General features: G+C 40.7%; 2 protein-coding genes across 6 annotated transcripts in view; one reads left to right on the forward strand and one right to left on the reverse strand.

The window, feature by feature from the left end:
* The first annotated feature begins 2072 nt into the window (after positions 1-2072).
* LOC100567431 (cyclin-dependent kinase 5 activator 1) lies at positions 2073-8004 on the forward strand. Its single transcript, XM_062984422.1, has one exon. It carries the CDS (start codon positions 5769-5771, stop codon positions 6753-6755), a length of 987 nt encoding a protein of 328 aa, XP_062840492.1. The 5' UTR covers positions 2073-5768; the 3' UTR covers positions 6756-8004.
* A 9155-nt stretch (positions 8005-17159) lies between these two features.
* The window catches only part of myo1g (myosin IG), a 94773-nt gene continuing 93028 nt past the window's right edge, over positions 17160-18904 (reverse strand). For 3 of the 5 annotated variants that reach the window (XM_062984412.1, XM_062984414.1, XM_062984413.1), the window contains one exon: positions 17163-17777. In XM_062984412.1, coding sequence (XP_062840482.1) covers positions 17618-17777 — 160 coding nt within the window. In that variant the 3' untranslated portion in view covers positions 17163-17617. Of the gene's footprint in view, positions 17778-18904 lie in introns of all 5 variants that reach the window. The other 2 variants (XM_062984415.1, XM_062984411.1) reach the window with 2 other exon arrangements.

An 18904-nucleotide genomic window follows, 5' to 3' on the forward strand; every position in this document is an offset into this window, starting at 1 on the left:
CCAACATAATAATAATAATCATAATAATATATGAAATCTAGCATATACATCCCATTTGCTGTGTCATACTCTGTCACAGCGCTCCATGCAATCATGCCAATGGCCACATGATCTTGGAGGTGTCTATGGACAACGCCGGCTCTTCGGCTTAGAAATGGAGATGAGCACCAACCCCCAGAGTCAGACATGACTGGACTTAATGTCAGGAGAAACCTTTACCTTTACTACTCTGTGTTAATAATAATACTGTAATAATAATAATAATAATAATAATAATAAAATTATATTATCCGTCTTTCCTTGTGGCTCAAGACAGGATACATGGGTTGAGCATCTATACCAGGCATAGGCAAACTTGAGCCCTCCGGTAGGCTGTTAGGAATTGTGGGAGTTGAAGTCCAAACTTGGAGCGCCCAAGTTTGCACATGCACTGATCTGTACTGTTGAATTAATGCAGTTTGATACCACTTTAAACTGCCTTAGCTGAGTGCTATTCAATCCTGGGAGTTTCCCAAGGCCTTTAGCCTTTTCTGCCAACAATATATGGCAAACTACATATCCCATAGCACCGAGTCATGGCAGTTAAAGTGGTACCAACCAACTGCATCCATAAATATTCCCCATCTAGGTCTCCATCCTGTCATTAAGTCTGCAATAAACAGCTATGGTCAGCAGGTGGCAGTAAAGAGCAATTGAAAAATTGGCATTGCAATAGGGAGAGTTACATTTTTTGGACTACAATCCCCAGAATCCCCCTTATTATGGACATTATTTGTGGCTAATTGCTTTTGGCTATGACCCTTTGGAAGGAGAGTTCCTGCAAAGTCAGAGCAGCTCTAGCTTCCTAATTAGACTGTAAAATTGATGTACTTTGACCCCACTGTAGCCCAATGCTATGCAATCCTGGGAGCTATAGTTTTGCAAGGGCTTTAGTCTCCTCTGCCTAAAAGAGCTGGTGCATAATCAAACTACAGATCCCAGGATTCCCCTGCATTAATCCAAAGCAGTGAAAGTGATCTCAAACTGTGTTAGGAGCCATAGCAGTGAAAGTGGTCTCAAACTGTGCTAACTCTGCAGTATAGACGCCCCACTCTTTCCCCATGAGGTCTGCTGGGGTGTTTCTTTCTCATCTGAACCACACATGCCTGGCCTCCTTGCTGTTGTGCAACAAGATCTAAGCCTCAGATGTATATTTAAAGATATATCTCTATTTTTAAAACATGCACTTGTATTGTTGTTTATTGTTTGTTTGTTTCTGCAGACTTCCCTTTTTCTTCTTGAATGACAAAACCAAAATAGCAAATAGAAAACAGGGCAGACCTATTTTTAATGAGGATGGAACCCAAAGAAATGAGGATTTGGCTTCAAAATGTAGTCCGCTTCTAGGACTACAATGCCCATGCTTCTAGCCAGGATGGGTGTTGAAAAGCAAAAGACCCAAGATGAGTTAAAACACATTATTATTGTTGTTGTTGTTATCATTATTGTGTTGTCGAAGGCTTTCATAGCCGGAATCATTTGGTTGCTGTGAGTTTTCCGGGCTGTCTGGCCATGTTCCAGAAGCATTCTCTCCTGACGTTTGGCCCACATCTATGGCAGGCATTCTCAGAGGTTGTGAGGTCTCTTAGAAACTAGGCAAGTGGGGTTTATATACCTGTGGGTAGTTCATGGTGGAACAATAAACCCCACTGGCTTACTTTCCAACAGATCTCACAACCTCTGAGGATGCCTGCTGTAGATGTGGGCAAAACATCAGGAGAGAATGCTTCTGGAACATGGCCAGAGAGCCTGGAAAAGCAACCCAGTGATTCTGGCCATGAAAGCCTTTGACAACACAATAATAATAATAATAATAATAATAATAATAATAATAATAATAATAATAATAATTTTATTATTATTACTGCATTATTATTATACAGCATTGTATGACACAGCAAACAAGATAGATATGCATTATTATTATTATTATTATTATTATTATTATTATTATTATTATTATAATGGTTCCCTCTTGAAATTGAGACCCAATTCAGCTCACAACGTTCAAAGTAATGCAATTTAAAACCTAAGACTTATATAAATATTTTAAAACCTATAACTTTTAAATGATTGAAATAGAATAAAACCCAGAACTGTTAAAACAAATCAGTAAAAATCACCAAAACAGCATTGAAACAAAGCACGTCTTTAACAAAAAACATTAGTGCTGAAGTTAAATAATAGTTCAACAATTCTATTGGAACAGTGTCCCTTCATTTCCTTATTGCATTGATTAGAATGAGTTCAAATAAATAACTGGAAATGAGCTAAAACCTTCGCAATAAAATTCAAACCCCACTTTCCAACTCGGGAATGAATGATTTGAAAATGCAGAATCCAAAAGGGCCGAGAGAGTGAGACCTTTTTTAGGAAGTCAGTTCAATATTGTACAGAAGTTTGATTTCATGCACAAAATGGTTTGAGAGATTTTACCTTCAGGCCTTCAATGGACTTCAATGGACTTCTTGTCTAGACTTGGCTCCCGTCCTGAAGACATCTCATGATATATATGTAGGCAAGCCTCCCTCAGAAGGATCCAGAATAGTTTTGTGTCCCCAGAGATATTGTAATTACTAGGATTATTAATAATCTGCTTTCCTCTTTGGAGACCCAAAGAAATAACATTCTCATCTCTGTTGCCCTTGGCAGAGAAGGCCAGAGACCTTGTGAAACTACAGCTCCTGGGACTTCATAGCTTTGTACCGTGGCAATCATAGTGGAGTGCCGTAATGCTGCATTCATTTTGCATTCATTGTGCAAATGCTCCTTTTGAGCCATAACAGTTGAAAGTGGGGTCAAAATTTATTAATTCTGCAGCTTAAGAAAAGGCTCAAGAACTTGCAAAACTACGACTCCCAGGATTCCATGCTAGTTCTTGTGGGGCTAAAACTTGTGGGGCTAAAAATTAATTTCATTGTGTAGATGCACCCATTTTGAAGTGTTGTTGCATCCACTCTTGAGCCTTGGCAGTTCAAGTGGGGCCAAACAGCAATCGTTTTTGCAGTGTGGATGCATTTTGCAGTATGGACGCAACCATTTTGCAGGACAGGTGCATGTTGCAGTGTAAACACACAATTTTTGCAGTGTGAATGCACCCGTTTCGCAGTGTGGATGCAACCATTTTGCAGTTTGGATGCAACCATTTTGCAGTGCAGATAAATTTTGCAGTCTAGATGCATTTTGCAGTGTAGAAGCATCCATTTTGCAGTGTGGATGCAACCATTTTCCAGGACAGGTGCATGTTGCAGTGTAAACGCACCATTTTCGCAGTATGGATGCACCCATTTCGCAGTTTGCATGCAACCATTTTGCAGTGTAGATGCATTTTGCAGTGTGGATGCAACCATTTTGCAATGCAGGCGCATTTTGCAGCATAGACGCACCAATTTCGCAGTGTGGGTGCATTCTGCAGTGCGGATGCGCCCATTTTGCAGTGTGGAAGCATTTTGCAGTATGGATGCAACCGTTTTGCAGTGTAGATGCCTCTTGCAGTGTCCATAGTGTGGACGCACCCATTTTGCAGCGTGGCTGCCTTTTGCAGCACAGACGCGCCTACTCTTGAGCCGTGGCAGTTTAAGTGGGGCACTGCATGTTGCAGTGTAAACGTACCATTTTCACAGTGTGGATGCAACCATTTTGCAGGACAGGTGCATGTTGCAGTGTAAACGCACCATTTTCGCAGTGTGGATGCACCCATTTCGCAGTGTAGATGCAGTGCAGATGCATTTTGGAGTGTAAACACACCATTTTCGCAGTATGGATGCACCCATTTTGCAGTCTAGATGCATTTTGCAGTGTAGACGCATCCATTTTGCAGTGTGGATGCAACCATTTTCCAGGACAGGTGCATGTTGCAGTGTAAACGCACCATTTTCACAGTGTGGATGCACCCATTTTGCAGTGTAGATGCATTTTGCAGTGTAAACGCACCGTTTTCGCAGTATGGATGCACCCATTTTGCAGTGTAGATGCATTTTGCCGTGTAAACGCACCGATTTCGCAATGTGGATGCATTTTGTGGTGTGGATGCTCCCAGTCTTGAGCCATGCCCAGTTCAGGTGGGTCTAACACTGCATCCCTTCTGCAGTGTGGGCTCTCCGAAGGGGGGAAGGCAAGGCAAGGCAGGCTGTGCTTTGTGTCTGTGCTGGCAGATGGCAGTGGAGAGCGAAGGCAGGGATGCTGCTTGCCTGGCCCACCCTCCTCCTCCTCCTCCTCCTCCTCCTGCCTTGGCCGGCCCTTGAGCATCCCTGCCTGTCCTGGACCACCCCTCCCTTGCCTTCGCCCCTCCCCGGCTCCTCCTCCTCCTTCCTCCCCATCAGATGCTCCCAAGACAGGCGGCTATTCCTCCGGGCGCAGCAGGAGACTCATTTAAAGCAGGACCCCCTCTTGAATGCAGTGCACCCCTCCACTGGATGTTGCTGGCAGAGACATTGGCTCCTGCATCTGCATCGTGGTACCCAGGCCGGGCACACCTGGTGACTATCTCTCTATATTTTTTTGTGTGAGGAGGGGGATTATATCTCCCTCCTGGGACCTGGATAGAGGGGCTTCCTCGCTCCCATAAGAACACAGCACTGCTGCTTCAGACCCCCTCCCCATTTATTTATTGCTAAGCCCTTTGGACCCCCATGGAGCATCTCAAATGAGGCCGTAGCAGCGCTCTACCTGGATGACTTGAGGAGGATCGGAGGAGGGGAGGGCATGCTCAATGATATTGGGGGGCTATTGAAGACAAGCGGGTGAAGCTCAGGATGCAGTGGATGCGCCTTTAACGGCCCTGGGGGTTCACGTCATGGTGAACCCCATAAGGATCCTTTTGGGGGGAAGGCACCTCTTGGCGTGAAGCCCTAAAGCAAGAAGGAAGGGGAATCAGAAGAAGGACCTAAAAGCGGGGTCTTGATTCCAAGGGACCCCCCAATTGCATCTCCTCGGCATTGCCCCCCTTTCCTTGCTTTGGCTGCTTTCCGTCCTTGGAGAATAGGGACCCCCAACTGGGTTCCCCTTCTATTTTTCTCCTCTTCTTCCAATGGGCCTGAGTTGACCCCTAAGGGGGGTTTCATAGGGCTGCCTTGGGTGACCGAAAGGGGGGATCGGGGACCCCTTGGCCAAGTGGACGGCACCAAGGGCTCTTCGTAGGGTCATCAAAGGGGGCCAAAGGGGAGGATTAGGGATCTCTATATTTTTATTATATAGAGATCGATGCCACCAAGGGTTCTTCATAGGATCACCTTAGCTACCAAAGGCAAAAAAAGGGGGAATTGGGGACCCTCTGGCCAATTGGACGCTGCCAAAAACCCCTTGAAACCGTTGGGGGCAAAATGGAGAGGATTTAGGACCCTTTAGCCGGACTTTGGCTCCTTGTAAGGTCATCTTAAGGGACCAAAGAGTGGGATTGTCCAGCTGGACACCACCAAGAGTATTTGGTGTGCCTCTGGTTCTTACCCCTTGTTCACAAAATCCCTGATATGTGATCTATGGGGTTGCCATAAGGAACAACTAGGGCAGCGTTGGGCTTAGCTGTGCCAAAGCGGGTTTCCCTTGCCCACCTCTTGACCTAGATGATGGGACCATGACAGACGTTGACTCTTAAATTGCCAGCCCAGACTTGCCTTGTCTGGTTTCTCCCTTGATTCCTGCCCCTTCCCTAGTGTGATCAATGGGGTGGCCATAGACCCACAGGCACCCCACCGGAGACCGGTCCGTGTCCCGTTGCCGCCGTTGCCGCCATGGGCACGGTGCTGTCGCTCTCCCCGTCCGCCCGGAAGGCCAGCCTCTACGACAACGACGCTGACCCCGGCGGGTCCTGCAGCTCCTTGGCGCACTACCCGGCCTTGACCGGGGCAAAGGCCGGCGCCCAGAAGCCGGAGAAGGCCCTCAAGCGCCACTCCATCTTCATCCCGGCCTTGACCTGGAAGCGGCTGGTGGCCTCCACGAAGAAGCGCGGCTCCCGCTCCAGCAAGGCCTCCGCGCACAACAACAACCACCACCATGCTGCTCCTCTCCTCCACCACGGCGCCAAGGAGGTGGCCCACCTCAACCACGAAAACGTCAAGAAGTCCCTCTCATGTGCCAACCTCGCCAGTTTCGACGGTGACTCCGGCCAGGCCCCGTCGGTGCCGCTGAGCACCAAGCGCATCCCGGTGTCGTCCTCGCTGAAGCCAGGCACCGGCGGGACCGCCTCGTCCTCGCCGCGGAGGGTGATTGTCCAGGCGTCGACCAGCGAGCTGCTGAAGTGCCTGGGGGAGTTCCTGTGCCGGCGCTGCTTCCGGCTGAAGCACCTCTCGCCCACGGAGCCCATCCTGTGGCTGCGCAGCGTGGACCGCTCCCTCCTGCTGCAGGGCTGGCAGGACCAGGCCTTCGTCACGCCGGCCAACGTGGTCTTCGTGTACCTGCTCTGCCGGGAGACCCTGGACGGGGACGAGGTGGGCGCCGAGCACGAGCTGCAGGCCGCCCTGCTCACCTGCCTCTACCTCTCCTACTCCTACATGGGCAACGAGATCTCCTACCCGCTCAAGCCCTTCCTGGTCGAGGCCTCCAAGGAGGCCTTCTGGAACCGCTGCCTCCGCATCATCCACGCCATGAGCGCCAAGATGCTGCGCATCAACGCCGACCCGCACTACTTCACGCAAGTCTTTGCCGACCTCAAGAACGAAGGCTCCGCCAGCGCCGGAGGAAAAGGACGAGAAGAGTTCACCCGCCTTCTAGACCGGTGACCGTTTGACTACTGGACGTTTTCTGCCCATTTCTGGACCACTAGATGTTTCCTGACCACTTGAACTTTTCTTCTCTCATTTTGGACTGGATTTCCCTTCCTACTGTAAACTCAGTAGGACCATCAGTTGAACTTTCCTGCCCTTGAACCAATGGCTGGACTTTCCTGCTCAGTTCCTAAACAGGTCGCTGGACATTCTTGCTTGGAACTATCGCTTGAGTTTCCTGCCCAGTTCTTGCACTGGGATCTGGACCTTCCTGCCCAGATCTTGGACCTATTGTTGGATGTTCCTGCCTAGTTCTTGCACTGGGATTGGGACTTTCCTGTCCAGATCTTGGACCTATCGTTGGATGTTCCTGCCCAGTTCTTGCACTGGGATCTGGATTGTCCTGCCCAGATCTTGGACCTATCGTTGGATGTTCCTGCCCAGTTCTTGCACTGGGATCTGGACTTTCTTGCCCAGTTCTTGAACTTGCAGCTCCACTGGTAACTCAACACTCCTGCCCAGATCTTGGACCATCAGTTGAATTCCATCTCCTTTTTTTTGGACCAATGGCTGGACTTTCCTACTCAGTTCCTAAACAGGTCACTGGACATTGCTGCTGGGAACTATCGTTGGATGTTCCTGCCCAGTTCTTGCACTGGGATCTGGACTTTACCCTCCAGTTCTTGGACCTATCATTGGATTTTATTGCCCGGATCTTGGACCAGTATCTGGACTTTCCTGCCCAGTTCTTGGACCTATCATTGGGTTTTCCTACCTAGTTCTTGAACTTGCAGCTGGATTTCCCTTTCTAAGGCAACTCAATATTCCTACCCAATTCTTGGACCATCAGTTGAATTTTCCATGTCCAATGGCTGGACCTTCTGCCCATTTCTGGACATTCCTGCTTGGAACTTTTTGGAAAATATAGTTGGATTTTCTTGCACTGGGATCTGGAGTTTACCCTCCAGTTCTTGGACCTATAGTTGGATTTTCTTCCCAGTACTTGGACCGGGATCTGGACTTTATTCTCCAGTTTTTGGACCTATCATTGGATTTTCTTGCCCTGATTTTAGACCAGGATCTGGACTTTCCTGCCCAGTTCTTGGACCTGCAAACTTGATTTTCCTTGGGCTAGTAACTGGATTTAACTGTCTTATTTCTTACAGCAGCAAACTGGATTTCCCTGCCTGGATGATGGATCTTCCTACATTATTCTACATCAGGCCTGGGCCAACTTGGGCCCTCCGGGTGTTTTGGACTTCAACAGCCGGTAGGCTGTTAGGAATTGTGGGAGTTGAAGTCCAAAACACCCGGAGGGCCCAAGTTGGCCCAGGCCTGATCTACATTGCAAAAGTAATATATTTTGGCACAACTTCCACAAGTTCCTTTCCATTTTCCCTTCCCATGGCTTAATTTTACAGTTTCAGGAGAGGTTTTAGGCAGGAAAAAAAAATCCCAAAAATCAGCCCTTTGGACAGGTCTGCTCTGGATTCCAGATGGACAAAGGAGGCATTTATTGTGAGCGATTATCTAATAAATAAGATAGCAAAAAAAATAAAAAAAGGTTTAGGGCTTTCCTCTTTGATAATTTATTTACGTATACGTCTTGCAAATTATTCCAGTATATTTGCTAGGGAGGGCTGATGGTAAAAATTTGACAAGTTTTTGGAGAGAACAGCAAGACACCATTATTATTATTATTATTATTAATATTTAATTGGACATAATATTTAATTATACAATAATAATTTATAGCATGAGTTTTCTCTCTAAAAGGAGATGGTGATGATGATAATGATGGGAGGTTAACAGCTATTATTATTATTATTATTATTATTATTAAATTGGACATAATATTTAATTATATAATTATAATAATAATTTATAGCATGAGTTTTCTCTCTAAAAGGAGATGGTGATGATGATAATGATGGGAGATTAACAGCTATCATTATTATTATTATTATTATTAAATTGGACATAATATTTAATTATATAATAATAATAATAATAATAATAATTTATAGCATGGTTTTCTCTCTAAAAGGAGATGTTGATGATGATGATGGGAGATTAACAGCTATTATTATTATTAAATTGGACATAATATTTAATTATATAATAATAATAATAATAATAATAATAATTTATAGCATGAGTTTTCTCTCTAAAAGGAGATGGTGATGATGATGATGATGATGATGATGATAGGAGGTTACCAGCTACTACTATTATTATTATTAAATTGGACATAATATTTAATTATATAATAATAATAATAATTTATAGCATGAGTTTTCTCTCTAAAAGGAGATGATGATGATGATGATGATGATGATGGGAGATTAACAGCTATTATTATTATTATTTAATTGGACATAATATTTAATTATACAATAGTAATAATTTATATCATGGGTTTTCTTTCTAAAAGGAGATGATGATGATGATGATGATGATGATGATGATGATGGGAGATTAACAGCTATTATTATTATTATTTAATTGGACATAATATTTAATTATACAATAGTAATAATTTATATCATGGGTTTTCTTTCTAAAAGGAGATGGTGATGATAATGATGAGAGGTTAACAGCTATTATTATTATTATTATTATTATTAAATTGGACATAATATTTTATTATATTATTATAATAATAATTTATAGCATGAGTTTTCTCTCTAAAAAGAGATGGTGATGATGATGATGATGGGAGGTTAACAGCTATTATTATTATTATTATTATTATTATTATTATTATATAATTAAATATAATGATTTATATGTCATAATAATAATATGTTATAATACAAAATAATTATTATAATAGCGAATAATAATAATAATAGCTGTGAATCCATCCAAAAATAATAATATGTTATAATACAAGATAATTATTATAATAGCTGATGATAATAATAGCTGTGAATCCCTCCAAAAATAATAATACGTTATAATACAAGATAATTATTATAATAGCTTATGATAATAACAATAATAATAATAACTGCACACATCATCTGAAAATACATCACGCAGTCCTAGACACTTGGGAAGTGTTCGACTTGTGATTTTGTGATACGAAATCCAGCATGTCTATCTTGTTTGCTGTGCAATAATAAAATAATAATAATAATAATAATAATAATAATAATAATAATAATAATAATAATAATAATAATAGCTGTGAATCCCTCCAAAAAATCCCTTTTCAGGCTTTTCAGGAACTATTTATTTGTGTAATGAGTTGCATTAGAGAATTCTCAGCATCCTCCCAACACCTTAGCTTCCAAATTTATTTTTTTATTATAAGGTTTGATAATTGAGATGGATGGAAAGCCATTTCCGTGCATGAATCATGGAGCTTGCTTCCCCCAAAGTAGAAATAAATAGGATTTCAAAAGAGACCCAGCAAGCTGCTATTTGGAGGGGGAAATGGATGGAAAGTGGGTTATTTAGCAACGATTACCTACCAGGGAAAAAAAGGGATATTAAAGAAATGGAGATTTCCATGGCAACCGGAACATTTTAGAGGCTGCACCCGAACCTCCAGCAGAGAGAGAGAATTGCAGCAATATGCCTTATATTTCCATTTAAAATCTATGTATTTTATTATTAATTTTATTATGGCAGGATCCGTCATACATTTGGTCCCTGCCCTGAAAGATTGTGAGGCTAAAAAGGGCAAAAACCCATTAAAGCAAAAGGGGAAAAAATTATGCGGATTTCTTTCCCCCTTTTTTTGCAAAAGAGGCCTAAAATCAGTGATTGTGCAAAGGATGCATCTCCACTGTAGGATTAATGCGGTTTGATACCACTTTTAATGCTACATCATACTGGGAGTTGTAGTTTTCCAAGGCCTTCAGCTTTCTCTGCCCAAGTTGGCACTTTATTGCTAAACTGCAGTTCCCAGGGTCCCATGCGGTTAAACCAGTGTTAAACTGGGTTAAGTCTAGGGTGTAGACACACCACATCCCAGAGGGAGGGAAGGTACTTTTGGAAGCTACCACTCCAATAATAATAATAATAATAATAATAATAATAATAATAATAATAATAATAATATAATCCAGCATATATATCTCGTTTGCTGTGTCATACTCTTTCTTTGTGTCAATAATAATAATTATAATTATATTATATATTATATTAATATTATATTATATTAATATTATATAATATAATAATCCAGCATATATATCTCATTTGCTGTGTCATACTCTTTCTTTGTGTCAATAATAATAATAATAATAATAATAATAATAGATATTATTGTTATATCAATACAGTAATAACATCCTGCTTTCACCTTTTGATTCAATGGCTCCAGGACCCAATGTCCTTCCAAGCTAGGAATGATGGACAGTGTAATCCAAGCTATAAATGGAAACAGTTCAGGACTTCATTAATGGGAATTATTAATATTGATATTAGTATTATACCCTACTTTCATTTCTTGATTGAGTGGCTGCAGGATTCTGTGTTATTCCTATCTGGGGATGATGGGAAGTGTAATCCAACCTATGAATGCAAAGGGTGCAGGTCTTCATTAATGGGTATTATTATTATTATTATTATTATTATTGACACAAAGACATAGTATGACACAGCAAACGAGATATATATGCTGGATTTCATATTATTATTATTATTATTATTATTCTGCTTTCATCTCTTGATTGAATGGTTGCAGGACCCAATGTCCTTCCTATCTGGGGATGATGGGAAGTGTAATCCAACCTATGAATACAAAAAATTCAAGACTTAATTAATGGCAATTATTATTATTATTATTATTATTATTATTATTATTATTATTGGTATTATATCTTGCTTTCATCTCTTGATTAAATAGCTTCAGGACCCAATGTCCTTCCTATCTGGGGATGATGGGAAGTGTAATCCAACCTATGAATGCAAAAAGTGCAGGTCTTCATTGATGGGTATTATTATTATTACTATTATATCCTTTCAGCTCTTGATTGAATGGCTGTAGGATTCTGTTGTTATTTCTATCTAGGGATGATGGGAGGTGTAATCCAACCTATGAATGCAAAGGGTTTGGGACTTCATTAATTGGAATTATTATTATTATTATTATTATATCCTTCTTTCATCTTTTGATTGAATAATTGCAGGACCCAATGTCCTTCCTATCTGGGGATGATGGGAAGTGTAATCCAACCTATGAATACAAAAAATTCAAGACTTAATTAATGGCAATTATTATTATTATTATTATTGGTATTATATCTTGCTTTCATCTCTTGATTAAATAGCTTCAGGACCCAATGTCCTTCCTAGCTAGGGATGATGGGAAGTGCAATCCAACCTATGAATGCAAAGGGTGCAGGTCTTCATTGATGGGTATTATTATTATTACTATTATATGCTTTCAGCTCTTGATTGAATGGCTGTAGGATTCTGTTGTTATTTCTATCTGGGGATGATGGGAGGTGTAATCCAACCTATGAATGCAAACGGTTTGGGACTTCATTAATTGGAATTATTATTATTATTATTATTATTATTATTATTATATCCTTCTTTCATCTTTTGATTGAATAATTGCAGGACCCAATGTCCTTCCTATCTGGGGATGATGGGAAGTGTAATCCAACCTATGAATACAAAAAATTCAAGACTTAATTAATGGCAATTATTATTATTATTATTATTATTATTATTATTGGTATTATATCTTGCTTTCATCTCTTGATTAAATAGCTTCAGGACCCAATGTCCTTCCTAGCTAGGGATGATGGGAAGTGCAATCCAACCTATGAATGCAAGAAGTGCAGGTCTTCATTAATGGGTATTATTATGATGATGTTTATTATTATTTTATCCTTCTTTCATCTCTTGATTGAATGGCTGCAGGATTCTGTTGTTATTCCTCTCTGGGGATGATGGGAGGTGCGTTCCAACCTATGGGTGCAAATGGAATTCCACTAATGGGAACTCTTCTTGCATTTGGGGCCTTTGCGGGATTTGCTTTGGATCCGTTCAGGTTGTTGCTGCTAAAATACTGTACATAATAATGCTGTATATAGGGAGAAATCCGAATTGTGCATGTCAGGAAGGATATTTAATTTTTGTTTAGGTGTTTATTTCTTTTCCCGCTTTCTTTCTCTCCTGGGAAATAAATGGTTTACGGTTTTGGGAAACAAACCCGACAGAAGACTTTGGGAATCTCTGCTTTCTTTGCATGGGAATCGCAATGAGAAACTGGCCCTTTTTTCTGTACTGATTTCTTCTTTCCTTGGGAGGAAAAAAAATAACAGACAATTGGGGAGCGCAAGGCCAGTATTTGTATTATATTAACTCTTAATATCTGAGACTTGCCTCGGTGTTTCGATTTCTACCTTGTCTTTCGACCCGTGGCCGGATCGTCCTTCTTTCTCACGACTTTTGGGGAGCGGGTTCATTGACGACTATGGCACTTTATTATTCGAAATAAAAGAGAAACTGAAATCGTATGGTTTTATTATGATTTGAGAATGAAATAATATGGAAATGGCTCGTGGAACTCCCAGAATCCACAAAGCTCTGGAAACATAAGAATTGGAAGGGTCCCCCAAAGGTCATCTAGACCCGGCATGGCCACACTTCGGCCCTCCCTCCAGATGTTTTGGACTTCAACTCCCACAATTCCTAACAATTCCTTGTTGTTGTTGTTGTTGTTGTTGTTTTATGGACTTCAGCTCCCACATTTCCTAACAATTCCTTATTATTGATGTTGTTGTTGTTATTTGGACTTCAACTCCCACAATTCCTAACAATTCCTTGTTGTTGTTGTTGTTATTTGGACTTCAACTCCCACATTTCCTAACAATTGCTTATTATTGATGTTGTTGTTGTTATTTGGACTTCAACTCCCACAATTCCTAACAATTCCTTATTATTGTTGTTATTATTTGGACTTCAACTCCCACAATTCCTAACAATTCCTTGTTGTTGTTGTTGTTGTTGTTGTTGTTTTTTGGACTTCAACTCCCACATTTCCTAACAATTCCTTATTATTGATGTTGTTGTTATTTGGACTTCAACTCCCACAATTCCTAACAATTCCTTATTGTTGTTGTTGTTGTTATTTGGACTTCAACTCCCACATTTCCTAACAATTTTTTATTATTGTTGTTGTTGTTATTTGGACTTCAACTCCCACAATTCGTAACAATTCCTTATTATTGATGTTGTTATTGCCGTTGTTATTATTATTATTATTATTTGGACTTCAACTCCCACAATTCCTAAAAATTCCTTATTATTGATGTTGTTGTTGTTATTTGGACTTCAACTCCCACAATCCCTAACAATTCCTTATTATTGATGTTGTTGTTGTTGCTGGTGTTATTATTATGTGGACTTCAACTCCCACAATTCCTAACAATTCCTAATTATTGATGATGTTTTTATTTGGAGTTCAACTCACACAATTCCTAACAATTCCTTATTACTGATGTTGTTATTGTCGTTATTATTATTATTATTTGGACTTCAACTCCCACAATTCCTAACAATTCCTTATTATTGATGTTGTTGTTGATGTTATTATTTGGACCTCAACTCACACAATTCCTAACAATTCCTTATTATTGATGTTGTTGTTATTATTTGGACTTCAACTCACACAATTCCTTATTATTGATGTTGTTGTTGTTATTATTATTTGGACTTCAACTCACACAATTTCTAACAATTCCTTATTATTGAGAGTTGTTGTTGTTGTTGTTATTTTATTTTTCAAATTTGGTTGGACTGGATGGCCTTTGGGGGTTCCTTCCAACTCTAGGATTCAGTGAAGACCAATTTAGCAAATTTTGCATAGAAAAAGAGCAAAAAGTTTTCCAAAGCTGTACAGCATTTGTTGTTGTTGTTGTTACTATTGTTATTATTATTTAGGTGGATGGCCTTTCGTTGACAGGTGTCTGCCGCCTCCTCCTCCTCCTCCTATTACCTGGATTTTTCTGGCAAAACCCAATGCCTGGCTCCCTCCTCGTCTTCGCGTATCCGCCTCCAGCGCGATGATTATTATTCACCGTCGGCAGAGCTGCAATGCATCCGTCTGGGAGAAAAAGCTGAGATCTTGCATAAATATACATTTGACACCCACAGAGTTATGCAATGCAGCTCCATTTTTAGGCCATGGAACACATGGATATGGGATGGAGGGGAATACTTGGCTCAGCAACGCTCCACGGACCAGCTGCGTGATGCTGCAGCAAAAAAGGCGAATGCCATTCCCAATTGCATTCGTAGTCAAGGGAAGGAATAACCCCAATATATATTCAAGGCTTTGTATGGAGTACTGAGTTCAGGTCTTGATGCCTCATTTAGTGGCGGGCTCATAGAATTGGAAGGGGTCCCTTGAGGCCATCTAGTCCAGGCTCATTCTGCTCAGTTGCAGGGTCTCCAGGATGAGAAGGTAGCTAGATCTTCTGATATGAGCTGTTTGGCAATGGAATAATGTTGTTGTTGTTGTTGTTGTTGTTAATACCCTAGTGAGACTCAATGCAGCTCATGATGCTATAACCTATACAATGGACTACTTTTTTCTTTGGACTTTCCTTCTTTGGAGATGAAAGAGTCACAGACTCATAGAGTTGGAAGGGGTCCCTTGAGGCCATCTAGTCCAGGCTCATTCTGCTCAGTTGCAGGGTCTCCAGGATGAGAAGGTAGCTAGATCTTCTGATATGAGCTGTTTGGCAATGGAATAATGTTGTTGTTGTTGTTGTTGTTGTTGTTAATACCCTAGTGAGACTCAATGCAGCTCATGATGCTATAACCTATACAATGGACTACTTTTTTCTTTGGACTTTCCTTCTTTGGAGATGAAAGAGTCACAGACTCATAGAGTTGGAAGGGGTCCCTTGAGGCCATCTAGTCCAGGCTCATTCTGCTCAGTTGCAGGGTCTCCAGGATGAGAAGGTAGCTAGATCTTCTGATATGAGCTGTTTGGCAATGGAATAATGTTGTTGTTGTTGTTGTTGTTGTTGTTAATACCCTAGTGAGACTCAATGCAGCTCATGATGCTATAACCTATACAATGGACTACTTTTTTCTTTGGACTTTCCTTCTTTGGAGATGAAAGAGTCACAGACTCATAGAGTTGGAAGGGGCCCTTGAGGCCATCTAGTCCAGCCCCATTCTGCTCAGTTGCAGGGTCTCCTGACTCAAAGCTAGCTAGATCTTCTGATATGAGCTATTTAGCAGTGGAATGCATTATTATTATTATTATTATTATTATTATTATTATTATTATTATTATTAATTGGATCTACACCAGGCATGGGCAAACTTTAAACTTTAAAACATTAAATGGCTGAGTGGGTTGCTAGGAGACGAAATGGGCGGGGTCTACCCTTCTAACTGGCAGCAAGGGGAAAAAACAGTTCTTCCTCTTCCTCTAATTTGGACTTTATATTTCTAGGGTTTTTTTGATTGAAAGACATATTTTTGATGACTATGTCTTTTGTGGCCAAATTTGGTGTGATTTAGCTCAGTGGTTTTGTTGTTTACTCCATAATAAAATGCACATTACATTTTTATATATATAGATGTATATGTGTGTGTGTGTGTATATGTGTGTATATATATATATACACACACACACACACACACACACACACAAGGGGTTTTTATTGAAAGACATATTTTGGATGACTATGTCTTTTGTGGCCAAATTTGGTATGATTTGGTTCAGTGGTTTTGTTGTTTACTCCATAATAAATCACACATTACATTTTTTATATATAGATGTATATGTATATGTGTATATACACACACGCACACATATACAAGGGTTTTTTTAATTGAAAGACATATTTTGGATGACTATGTCTTTTGTGGCCAAATTTGGTGTGATTTGGTTCAGTGGTTTTGTTGTTTACTCCATAATAAAACACACATTACATTTTTATCTATATAGATGTATATGTATGTGTGTGTGTGTGTGTGTGTATATATATATACGTATATATACACACACACACATAAGGTTTTTTTATTGAAAGACATATTTTGGATAACCATGTCTTTTGTGGCCAAATTTGGTGTGATTTGGTTCAGTGGTTTTGTTGTTTACTCCATAATAAATCACACATTACATTTTTTATATATAGATGTATATGTATATGTGTGTGTGTGTGTGTATATACACACACATATACAAGGGTTTTTTTTTAATTGAAAGACATATTTTGGATGACTATGTCTTTTGTGGCCAAATTTGGTGTGATTTGGTTCAGTGGTTTTGTTGTTTACTCCATAATAAAACGCACATTACATTTTTATATATAGAGATGTATATGTATGTATACACATACATATATATATATACACACACACATATACACACACAAAACATTTCTGCTGAAACACTGCACAGTATGTTTTTTTTCTAGTTTATACATACACATATACACACGCAAAACATTTCTGCTGGAACACTGCACAATATGTTCTTTCTAGTTTATATATTTTTTATTTAATTTCTCCAATATATACAATACCACAATATATCACAATATGACAATCTTTTTCCCATCCGCCCTCCCTCCCCAAGTCACAGCCACTTCCTAGTCAATCCTCTTACTCATAAGTTATCCTCTAACGTCTAATTATATTAACAATCGTCACTGATCCAAAATCTCACATGGGGCCGGGTCTACACTGTGGAATTAGAGCGGTTTAAAACTCAATTGAACTGCCAAGGCTCAGAGCTACGGAACCATGGGAATGACTATTCCCAGGATTCTATAGCGAGCATTGATGGAAATATAGTCCAGCTGCATTTGTCCTGCAGCGAAGGTGGAACCCATTGATGGTTTTTTGCAAGAAAATTGAGAAAAGTAATGCAAAGTCCGGGCTCATCTCTGCGGGAAGTGGAGCACAAAGCCGTCTCGGCTCTTGGCGAAGTCCGGCAAAGCCTCCGGTCCGTACCGAGCTTCCGCCGAGATCAGCCTCTTGCGGCCTCCAAGGCTGGCCGGGATGCAGTCCGAGACCTGGACGCCCAGGGGACGATGGGCCCTGCAGCAGACACAGAGAGAGAAAGAGGATGAGATGGACATCTGTCCGGAGGGGTTGGTTGGATGCCCTTTGGGAGTCTACTTTGGCCTTCCCTCCAGGTGTTTTGGACTCCAACTCCCACCGGCTGTTAGGAATGGTGGGAGTTGGAGTCCAAAACACCTGGAGGGCTCAAGTTTGCGAAAGTCTCTGTCTTCATCATCTTCATGCCAAAATAAACAGCGATGCGCTGGAATATGGCCTCTCACATGGCTTGCCTTGGCACTATTTATAGCCCAGCACCGATGAGTAAGAAACAAGCCGCCCCTGGCAGCTCTCCAGGCCTTGGAAATATTATTTGGAGGACTACATATCCCATCATCCTCCGGGCAGTAGTCTGGGAAGGTAGCACTCCCAAGCTGGCAAGGAGCAAGCTGAGCAAGCTTAGAATCAGAATCATTGGAAACATCATCATCAATATCATTATTTGGGAGGACTACATATCCCATCATATCCTAGTTTTCTGGACATCATTATTTGGGAGGACTACATATCCCATCATATCCTAGTTTTCTGGACATCATTATTTGGGAGGACTACATATCCCATCATATCCTACTTTTCTGGACATCATTATTTGGGAGGACTACACATCCCACCATATCCTAGTTTTCTGGACATCATTATTTGGGAGGACTACATATCCCATCATATCCTAGTTTTCTGGACATTATCATTATTTGGGAGGACTACATATCCCATCATATCCTAGTTTTCTGGACATTATCATTATTTGGGAGGACTACATATCCCATCATATCCTAGTTTTCTGGACATCATCATTATCTTTATTTGGGAGGACTACATATCCCATCATATCCTAGTTTTCTGGACATCATCATTATTATTTGGGAGGACTACATATCCCATCATATCCTAGTTTTCTGGACATCATCATTATTATTTGGGAGGACTACATATCCCACCATATCCTAGTTTTCTGGACATCATTATTATCATTATTTGGGAGGACTACATATCCCATCATATCCCACTTGTCTGGGAAAGTAGCTCTCCCAAGCTGGGCAGGGAGCAAGCTGAGAAAGCTTAGAATAATAGAATAATTGAAATTATTATTATTATTATTTGGG

Source organism: Anolis carolinensis, chromosome 6 (assembly GCF_035594765.1).
Source record: "Anolis carolinensis isolate JA03-04 chromosome 6, rAnoCar3.1.pri, whole genome shotgun sequence".
Classification (NCBI taxonomy): Eukaryota; Metazoa; Chordata; class Lepidosauria; order Squamata; family Dactyloidae; genus Anolis; species Anolis carolinensis.